Consider the following 10,210-nt stretch of genomic DNA (forward strand, 5'->3'; position numbering starts at 1 on the left):
TGTCTGGGTGGAGTTTGCACGTTCTCCCTGTGTTGGTGTGGGTCTCCTCCGGGTGCTCCGGTTTCCTCCCACAGTCCCGACACATACTGGGAAGGTAATTGGTTTCTGGGAAAAAACTGGCCCTGACGCCAGTGTGTGTGTGTGTGTGTGTGTGTGTGTGTGTGTGTGTGTGTGTGTGTGTGTGTGTGTGTGTGTGTATTCCCTGCAGTGGACTGGCGTCCTGTCCAGGGTGTACCCTGCCTTGAGCCTGCTGCTTGCTGGGATAGGCTGCAGCTCCCCAGTGGTTAGAGAATGGACGGATTGAATCACCTTGTATAAGACAATTGTAAAGGCACATATACATCTCCTTCTGCCCTGTGGAACAGACCGGACTCCGCAGCTTGCTGCCGTTCTGCATCTTTGATCCAGCCGATTCTGAAACACCCGAACCACCTGCAGCACCTGGTCTTGTGAAGCGATTAAGGCTCAGTTCGGCAGTGAATTTACTGGAAGGCTCCAAGTCCTGCAATAGACGTGCCAAGGATAACTGCAGTACCCCTGTTCTAAAATCTATATATTCCCCCCCCCCCAAAAAAAAATGTTTGAGCTAAGAAAATATCAGTTAACCTTTCTCCACAGTTACCGTACCTCAAACTAAATTACTTTCAGGAATTATTTAAGCTGTTCTGCAGCACTGGGCCCCTGAGAGTCCTCCCTCCCCCATATCAGAGCCCCGATGTGCCCACAGCACAATCGAGATCTCGCGCCAGTTAGCCCATTTGCCCCCGAGAGTGCGAAACCTCAAGACAGCGCCCCGCGCTGAGGGGGCAGAACTTTCACCCGCGAGACCCCCGTCTCGGCATGATCGCAAATGACTCCGCTTTCTGCTCGTTAATATTCCTAGTCATCTCGTGCAGCCCCCTGTGGTTTTAATTGCATTATATCAGCCCGCAATTATTGCTTCAGGAAATGGTAACGAATGCAAGAAAAAAAAAAGCCAAATAATTTCTTCTAAACGGTTTATAGTCTCCTAGTCCGCTTTAAATAAAACGCCCGTGTCGCTCGGTAAATCGTGCTAGGGTGTGAAGCCTGCCGTCTGACATAAAACCCACTTGGAGAAAATATCCACTGGCTCACTGAAAGACGTTTTAAATATATTTCTTTCTGTCCGCGGAGATGCGTCTGCTTGCCGTTAGCGGTTGATGGATTTGATTAAGCTGTTCAGAAGGAGCCTGTGCCGGTGTTCCAGACTGAATTACAACACGTCTAACGAGATCTACTTAACAAGTTTTCACTGTCACGTACAATTTAAAACGGCAGGCTGCTAAAGTACTTGTTTTGACTTTTTGTAACTCTGCAATATCGAGCAGAAAAATAACCCCGCTCCCGTGTGAGCTACCGCACGGAATAAGCGCTGTCGGGTTTCCACGGCCGCACACCGGAATATCATTCCCGGGTCATTTAGCGTTTTCCTCCACGCCGCGCTGCGCCTGTCCTCACCTCAGCCCGGACCCCCGGAGCGCCGCGCTCAGGCCGGAAGTGGTCAGCTCCCGGGAGACGCTTCGACACGCGCGACCCTGCTGTGCAGTGACGTCCCAGCCCTTCGTGGTCATTCGCTACGGCTTCAGTAGGACGCGTCAGTCTCCAGATCATCACGTCTGTCTGCTGGTGCCGTGATTCGTCCAGCCCTGGGAAGCCGAGGGGTGGCACGGTGGTGCAGTGGTCGGCATTGCTGCCTTGCAGAGCTGTCTGTGTGGAGTTTGCATGTTCTTCCCTGTGCTCGTGTGGGTCGACCCCTGCTTGCTCTGGCTTTGTCCCACACTCCAGAAAAAAAAAAACATGCTGGGGCGTTAATTGGCTTCTGCAAAAAAATTGGTCTGTGCCTGTCTGTGTCTGCGTCTGTCTGCCCTGTGATGGACTGGTGTCCTGTCCGGGGTGTATCCTACCTTGTGCCTGTTATTTGCTGGGAAGACTGCCTTCCCTGTTTTGGAAAAAGTGGTTAGAAGATGGATAGAAATCACATTTTTCCAGCCTCCACACTGTGGGTACAGAGATCACCAGCTTCAACACTGTGGGCACTTAAGGATCACCAAACTCCACACTGTGGGCACAGAGATAATCAGCCTTCACACTATGGGCACAGAGAGATCACCAGCCTCCACACTGTGGGCACAGAGATAATCAGCCTTCACACTGTGGGCACAGAGAGGTCACCAGCCTCGACACTCTGGGCACAGCGAGATCACCAGCCTCCACACTGTGGGCACAGCGAGATCACCAGCCTCAACACTGTGGGCACAGAGATAATCAGCCTTCACACTGTGGGCACAGAGAGATCACCAGCCTCCACACTGTGGGCACAGAGCACTCGCCACCAGTCTCCACCAGACAAACATTCTTCCTTAAATTACCGGTTCTAATCCCAGAATTCCCACACATGCACAAACAGCCCCCAGTCCTACAGGGGGAGGACACTCAGCCCGGTGTGTGATCTCCTGTCCCAGCCTGAGGGACAGAGAGTGAGTCTAATAAGAACAACAACAACAATCATCAGTCTGAGTTGGAAAGACAGGACAGTAGAAGCCAGTGAGGGAGAGAGACAACGAGAGGACAGAGAAATGAGAACCAGACCTAAGAGCAAAGAGAAACAATCCACAAAGAAGATAAGCAAACACCCAGCAGTCAGCAGTGTTTGAATCTCACCCAGGCAGAGCCGACACAGGCACCCAGAGACCTCAGTTTGATCTCGGGGCAGCTGTTTTAATCCTCTCTCACGCGAAAGCAGCGGAATGTGATCGGAATCAGCAGAGCAATTAAGCAGGGCGAGGGGGGCAGCTCCCAGTGCGGCCTGGGAGCTGCCCGTCACTGCGGGATCGGAGATGGAACAGATCCCAGTTCCCACGCTGCGGGACGCTCCAGCCCGGATCCCGGGCAGAGGGGGTGTCCGGGCCTGGTCCGGCGGAGAGCCGCCAGCTGCTCTGATCACGCCCCGCGCGGTGCAGTCAGCTTATCTCTCGGTGACCTGTCTTGTGAAGGTATCCAACGCCCCGTGAAAGTGTGCCAGTGTTTCATATTGTCCCTGCACATGCGGCTCCAGGTGGTTTCCCCTCCAGCCTGGCGGAATGCATACGACACAGTTCTGGAATGATCCACATTCTCTTCCCCATCACCCGGGAGCCTATTACAATGAATTGCTTCCGTGTGGCATGCAATCACTCCCAGGCTTCCAAAGCCTTTTCCAGAACTTTTCCAGAACTCGGATGTAAAACGAGGGACCTGCTGGATTTTGCAGGTGTGGGTTTAACAGGGCTCAGTGCACAGACACATCGTGCTTTAAACTCACGAGCCCAACCCGAGATGGAAAACCACTTGAGAGAGTGAAGTTATGTCGCCACCCAGTGGTGGTTTTGCAGAACTGATCAGGCTAGGGGGTGGTGATGCAGCTACACGCAGTGGTTATTGTGTAGGTATTGACTTTGTGAGTCATAAGGCACAAAGCACCAGGCTACACACCTGCCATACGAATGGAGCAGGCAGTCTGGAAGGGAGAGAATGATTAATTATTTCAGCTTCCTGAACCTGTGCCCTTCAGTGGACTTGCCCAGAGTTACGCAACTAATCCAGATGATCCAAATAATTAATTGTAATTAATAATTAATAGCCCTGTCGGTCAGCACCGGACACTGACTGTTTGGCACACATCTCAGCCCCGCCGGTCAGCGCTGGACAATGACCAGTCCGCACACATCACAGCCCCATCGGTCAGCACTGGACACTGACCAGTTTGCACACGTCTCAGCCCCATCGGTCAGCGCTGGACACTGACCAGTCCGCACACGTCTCAGCCCCATCGGTCAGCGCTGGACAATGACCAGTCCGCACACATCACAGCCCCATCGGTCAGCGCTGGACAATGACCAGTCCGCACACGTCTCAGCCCCATCGGTCAGCGCTGGACAATGACCAGTCCGCACACATCACAGCCCCATCGGTCAGCGCTGGACACTGACCAGTCAGCCCACGTCACAGCCCCATCGGTCAGCGCTGGACACTGACCAGTCCGCACACGTCTCAGCCCCATCGGTCAGCGCTGGACACTGACCAGTCCGCACACGTCACAGCCCCATCGGTCAGCGCTGGACAATGACCGGTCCGCACACGTCACAGCCCCATCGGTCAGCGCTGGACAATGACCGGTCCGCACACGTCACAGCCCCATCTGTCAGCGCTGGACAATGACCGGTCAGCCCACGTCACAGCCCCATCGGTCAGCGCTGGACACTGACCGGTCAGCCCACGTCACAGCCCCATCGGTCAGCGCTGGACAATGACCGGTCAGCCCACGTCACAGCCCCATCGGTCAGCGCTGGACACTGACCGGTCCGCACACGTCACAGCCCCATCGGTCAGCGCTGGACAATGACCGGTCCGCACACGTCTCAGCCCCATCGGTCAGCGCTGGACACTGACCGGTCCGCCCACGTCACAGCCCCATCGGTCAGCGCTGGACACTGACCGGTCCGCACACGTCTCAGCCCCATCGGTCAGCGCTGGACACTGACCAGTCCGCCCACGTCACAGCCCCATCGGTCAGCGCTGGACACTGACCGGTCAGCACACGTCACAGCCCCATCGGTCAGCGCTGGACACTGACCGGTCAGCCCACGTCACAGCCCCATCGGTCAGCGCTGGACAATGACCGGTCAGCCCACGTCACAGCCCCATCGGTCAGCGCTGGACAATGACCAGTCCGCACACGTCTCAGCCCCATCGGTCAGCGCTGGACACTGACCAGTCCGCCCACGTCACAGCCCCATCGGTCAGCGCTGGACACTGACCAGTCCGCACACGTCTCAGCCCCATTGGTCAGCGCTGGACACTGACCAGTCCACACACGTCTCAGCCCCGCTGGACACTGACTGGGCCACACACGTCACAGCCCCATGGCCTCTGTCTGTTGCCCTGGGCGACTCCTCAGGTGATAATAACCATCCTTTAGGAACAATCTCTTGAATGTCTTTATTAACACATTGGCTTCTCTAAAGAGTTCGTCTCTTTTTTTTACAACAGTAGATACATCAACACACATTTAAAAATAAAAATAGTAAATTTAAATCTCTAACATTTTTACAATCTGAAAGTTTCATTTGGCAGAAGCTTATCAGAGCAGGGGAGTTTGTAACTAAGGTTTTATCCTCAGAAGAAAATTTGCTCTGTTTTTCCTCTGCAAGAGACGTGATAAACGAGGGTGAGGAGAGTGAGATTCTGGCGCTCCAGCAAAATCACTTGTTTTTCTCCTCAGCATAGATCTGGAAATTTAATTGGGGACCAAATTCTGCACTAGAGCATAACGCTTTGAGAGCTGAAGTGTTCAGTGAGGCTCTGTGTGTTCAGTGTGAGAGCTGGAGTGTTCAGTAAGAGGTGGAGTGTTAAGTGAGGGCAGGAGTGTCCCATGAGAGCTGGAGTGTCCAGTTAGTGTGATAGGTCAAGAGAGCGGCCAGGCCTGGTCCAATGTCCAGCCCAGCAGGTGGTCCAGGTGCGTTTGTGAGCACTGGGAACTAACGAGGCCTCCACGAATAAAACCAACAGAATCAGCAATCATTCCTCCCCAAGACGCCCCGATCTGGAATCGTCCGCTCTCTGGGACCTCCCGCGCTCTGCCCCAGCGCCGGTCCCAGCGTGGGCGAGGCGCGGGCGGTGCTTGGGCCTCGGACAGGAACGGGAGAGCCACAGCGCCAGGCAGAGGCACCGGAGAGACTACGGGCCAGGCGCCACCTGCCCGGCCGTGAAGGAGCTCCGGGCCGTGTACTTGCCCTCCTTTCAGAAACGGAGGCCAAAGGGGGGACTTGTGAGACCTGCTGGGTTGTGGCTGTCTAGGACCAGGGCTGGCCTCACCAGCGCCTGTTCAGAAAGCTTCTTGATTGCCCAAATACTCATGAATACCGTAAACATTATTATTCTTAAAACAACAGTTTGCATTCCCTGTTGTCACCCCAGAGGATCCCAAAGTGCTTATGGGGAGGGGGATCCACTTCACCCCCCTACTGAATTGCAACTCCAGCCCCACTTCACAGCACGTCGGGGAGAGGAGTGAGGAAGCACCACAGCAGCTGAACTCAGGGGCACTTGAGGAAGGCCAGACCGCAGGAGGGGCGGCTCTCCGGAGACCAGGAGCCGTGGTCAGACCACCGCCCGAGCCCACCCTCTCTCCACTCCTCTCCCTCGCCCCCTCACTCCTTGGACACACGGAGATAGACGCGGCTGCAGCAGCGCCCCACGCTGGCGCACACTGGGGCCACCAGCACCTCCAGCAAGCTGGCCCACAGGGAGCGCAGGGGCGGCAGGCTGATGGTGCACAGCTGGATACAGGGCATCACGCACCTGGAGAGGGGAGACAGACAGAGACAGGCAGGAGGGGGGGGGGGTTGGCATGGAGAGTACTACTGCGTCTTTCATCACATCTGTTCAGGACTGTAATTCAGCAACATGGATGCTCATTCATGGCGGCTCAGTGCTGCAGTGGTTTGCATTGCTGTCTTGCAGCTCTGGGATCTTGGATTCAATTCCTGGGGAGCTTTCTGTGTGGAGTTTGCATGTTCTCACCTCCCCCCCATGTTCGCAGGTCTTTCCTCCAGGGGCTCCAGTTTCCTCCCACAGTCCAAACACATACTGGTAAGTTAATTGACGTCTGGAAAAATTGGCCTTGGTGTGAATGTGTGTGTGCCCTGTGATTGAACTGTGGTGTACCCTGTCTTGCGCTATATACCATTGCTTGCTGGTATAGGTCCTGGCTCCTGCAAGACCCTGAATGAGATGAAGAGGTTGGAAAATAAATGGATGGATTCTCATCTGTTGCATTTTTAATGTGTGTCAGTACATTAAAGGGAATTTGGGATTAGAGACAGGCAGGAAGAAAACAGGGAACTGGACTTCAAAAGCAGGAATGAAGCCTCACACTTTCAGCTAAAGAACTTGATGAGATTGGCACCCCTCCCCCCACCACCTTCACACCCCTCACCAGATGTGCACACAGCTGAGGCAGGCGAACAGGAAGCCAGCAAGGAGAGAAACGGGGATGGCACACAGCACGGAGATACCGCGGTAACACCAGAGTCGAGTCGCCTCAAACACGATGTCACTCCAGGTCCACACCCGGTCGAAGCTGTGGAAGGAGGAGGGCTCGGCCAGCACGTCGTTGAACTCCACCTGTAGCGCAGACAGAACACAGTCACACTGAGCCACCGCAGTGTGTGTGTTAACCCCTCTGTCTCAGTGCAGTGTGTGTGTACAGCAGTGTGTGTATTAACCCCTCTGTCTCAGTGCAGCGTGTGTGTACAGCAGTGTGTGTATTAACCCCTCTGTCTCAGTGCAGTGTGTGTGTTAACCCCTCTGTCTCAGTGCAGTGTGTGTGTACAGCAGTGTGTGTATCAACCCCTCTGTCTCAGTGCAGCGTGTGTGTACAGCAGTGTGTGTATTAACCCATCTGTCTCAGTGCAGTGTGTGTGTACAGCAGTGTGTGTATTAACCCCTCTGTCTCAGTGCAGTGTGTGTGTACAGCAGTGTGTGTATTAACCCCTCTGTCTCAGTGCAGCGTGTGTGTACAGCAGTGTGTGTATTAACCCCTCTGTCTCAGTGCAGTGTGTGTGTACAGCAGTATGTGTATTAACCCCTCTGTCTCAGTGCAGTGTGTGTGTACAGCAGTGTGTGTATTAACCCCTCTGTCTCGGTGCAGTGTGTGTATTAACCCCTCTGTCTCGGTGCAGTGTGTGTGTACAGCAGTGTGTGTACTAACCCCTCTGTCTTAGTGCAGTGTGTGTGTATTAACCCCTCTGTCTCAGTGCAGTGTGTGTGTATTAACCCCTCTGTCTCGGTGCAGTGTGTGTGTATTAACCCCTCTGTCTCGGTGCAGTGTGTGTGTATTAACCCCTCTCTCTCTCTGGTACCTTGAGGTGCTGGTTGACTCCGCGGGGATCCCGGAGGTCGGGTTTGGGAGGGGGCTCTGCAGGCAGCGGGTCAGGAGCGCTGCTCCTCACGACGTTGCCCTCCTCCCCGTCGATCTTACACTCCACCAGGTAATCATCCGACAGCATGGCACGGCAGGAAGGGGTGGCTGTGGGCAGCGCAGAGCACAGAGCTCAGTTTCAATCCACAGTGGCATCCAAGCAACCTCCTTGAATGCTTCTCCTAAACTGCTTTCAGTTAAGGAGACTTCTAACGGTAGTTTTACTGTCAATGCTGTGGATGAAATGAAGCCAAGAGCTGGTCAACAATGCACAGCCTTTAATCCTAGCCTGATATGCAAACGACCGTGGGTTTCCACTGGGAAGAAGGCTGAAGTCTCTGGACAATGAAATTTGTGGATTTGTGGGTCAAAGCTCTTATTCGGCATTGGTAAATAAGAGTGTTGAGCTTAATGAGGTTGGAACTCTCGTGCTAATGTGGAACCGTCTTCGCATTGCTCACTCATGACACGCTGTAACAGCACTGCTCGAACTCCAGCACTGTCCAGTGCAGACCCCCACTGGGCAGCAGTCTGATCCAGGACAGGTCTGAGCATGATCTGAAAGCTCTAGCATGAGGGTGGACACCAGGTACGGACGATTTCAAGCCTGATATATTATCTTGAGTGAATTTACGGAGGTTACCATACTTTAATGGGCTGTGCAGGATTACCATTCTGCTTCATCGGTACTCAATACACAGTTAAAAGCTGGAGCAGATCAGCAGGCTATCCACTGGGAATCTAATTAGAGTCACAGGCTTCTACCACAACACTCTGTGCTATTAGTAGTGTGCAGGACAGCATGCCATGAATTGTATGACAGACAAACTTAAGAATGGAAGCAAGGCTTCCACCGAGCAGCAGCCAGGGGTTTGGGATTGCAGCACGAGCTCTGGGCCCTTGTACACACTGCACTGATGAGGCACTGGAGCCCGTTCAGCTCTCATCAGTGACAACTCGGGTGTGAAGCAATGATGATGACATCACTCTGAACAGGTGCACCAATGCACCCCCTCCTGGCGTGGCTAGCAGTGCCGCCTGGGGTCCCCAGTCCCCCCCACTGACACCCCCGGAGCGTGGAACGGGACGCGGGCCCAGTGGTGTCCGTGCGTGACAGGAAGTCCGCGTGGGGGTGTCGACTCCCCTGTGATCTGCTCTGACAGAGGCTTCGTTAACAATAATCAACAATAATCAACGTCCACCAGCTCAAAGGGTTGCAGGTGACAAGGTGACCATCTGAGAGTCTGTGAGCTCTGGCCAGCGGGCAGGGAGGTGCTGGGCACTGGGGCAGTCTAACAGGGCAGGAGAGCCTGGCACTGTCCCGACCACACCCACACAGCAGGGCACAGTACTCACTGCAGGAGTGCAGCAGCTTCTGAGTCTTCTCCTTCTGGGGTAACTCTCACCTCCTCCCGAACGTGGGATCAGCACAGCCGTCAGCTGTCTCGAACCCGGAGCTCCTCTCTGCACTGACACGCCCCTCAGAGGCTTTTGGCGATTGCAGAGGTGGAGAGCAGGCTCTCTGTAGTGTCTTGAATAACTTGATTCAGACAGAGAAGCATCTTAACTATCCATAACCTTCAAGGAGGGCTCACTAACGAACATGTACAGTATAGTTTAATGAACACTGTTCATTAATTGCTGCATCTGTGTTCAATTTTGCTGTTGCAGAAATGCATGCGACTGTTGTTAATATTACAGCAAAGTATTAATGTGTGTGCATGGGTGCATATATCCATGCACATAAATACTGTACTGGAATATAAACTGTACCATATATTAAATACTATACTAAAACACAAACTCTCTTTAATTTTCTCCAAAGGGAATTTTCAACTAAGAGGACTAGCAACCCTGGTATTTAATGTTCTTTTAAACACCGTCCCCTGTCTGTCTAAATTTAGAGGACTAATTCTGTCTCCGATCAGCCCGCAGTGCAAGAACAGAGACCCCCAGCCCTCATACTCACGCCAAACTCCAGGAGATCCCTCTCAAGGCTAGATCTACACTCGTCCCCTCCAGCCGGGCTTCGAAGAGATTGCGAGGGGAGAGTTCCAGGCGTGCTCCAGAGTCCTGGGTGGAAAGTCCAGCGCCGATGGCCACGGGGTGCCGGGCAGGTTTTCCCAAGCGCTCCTGCTTGGGAAGTGGGAGAGTGGCCGCTGTGGGGGGCTGGCAGTGACCGCCCCTCCCCCCCTGGCTGTGGGGGTGCGTGTGAGAGTGCAGTGCCCA

General features: G+C 54.0%; 1 protein-coding gene across 3 annotated transcripts; it reads right to left on the bottom strand.

Annotated features, from left to right (window-relative positions):
* Window positions 1-4,984: 4,984 nt before the first annotated feature.
* Window positions 4,985-10,210, bottom strand: cav4b (caveolin 4b). Of its 3 annotated transcripts, none has more exons than XM_088928999.1 (5): window positions 9,951-10,179; window positions 9,388-9,521; window positions 7,923-8,089; window positions 6,998-7,185; window positions 4,985-6,360 (listed from the first exon to the last, which is right to left on the bottom strand). In XM_088928999.1, exons 3-5 carry the CDS (start codon window positions 8,067-8,069, stop codon window positions 6,210-6,212), a joined length of 486 nt encoding a protein of 161 aa, XP_088785125.1. In that variant the 5' UTR covers window positions 8,070-8,089; window positions 9,388-9,521; window positions 9,951-10,179; the 3' UTR covers window positions 4,985-6,209. The 3 variants fall into 3 exon arrangements, with proteins under 3 accessions (XP_088785125.1, XP_088785108.1, XP_088785117.1); XM_088928982.1 differs by having other exon boundaries at window positions 9,338-9,521; window positions 9,951-10,121; XM_088928991.1 differs by lacking the exon at window positions 9,388-9,521 and having other exon boundaries at window positions 9,951-10,210.

This window comes from Atractosteus spatula, chromosome 2, assembly GCF_055471065.1.
Source record: "Atractosteus spatula isolate fAtrSpa1 chromosome 2, fAtrSpa1.hap1, whole genome shotgun sequence".
Classification (NCBI taxonomy): domain Eukaryota; kingdom Metazoa; phylum Chordata; class Actinopteri; order Semionotiformes; family Lepisosteidae; genus Atractosteus; species Atractosteus spatula.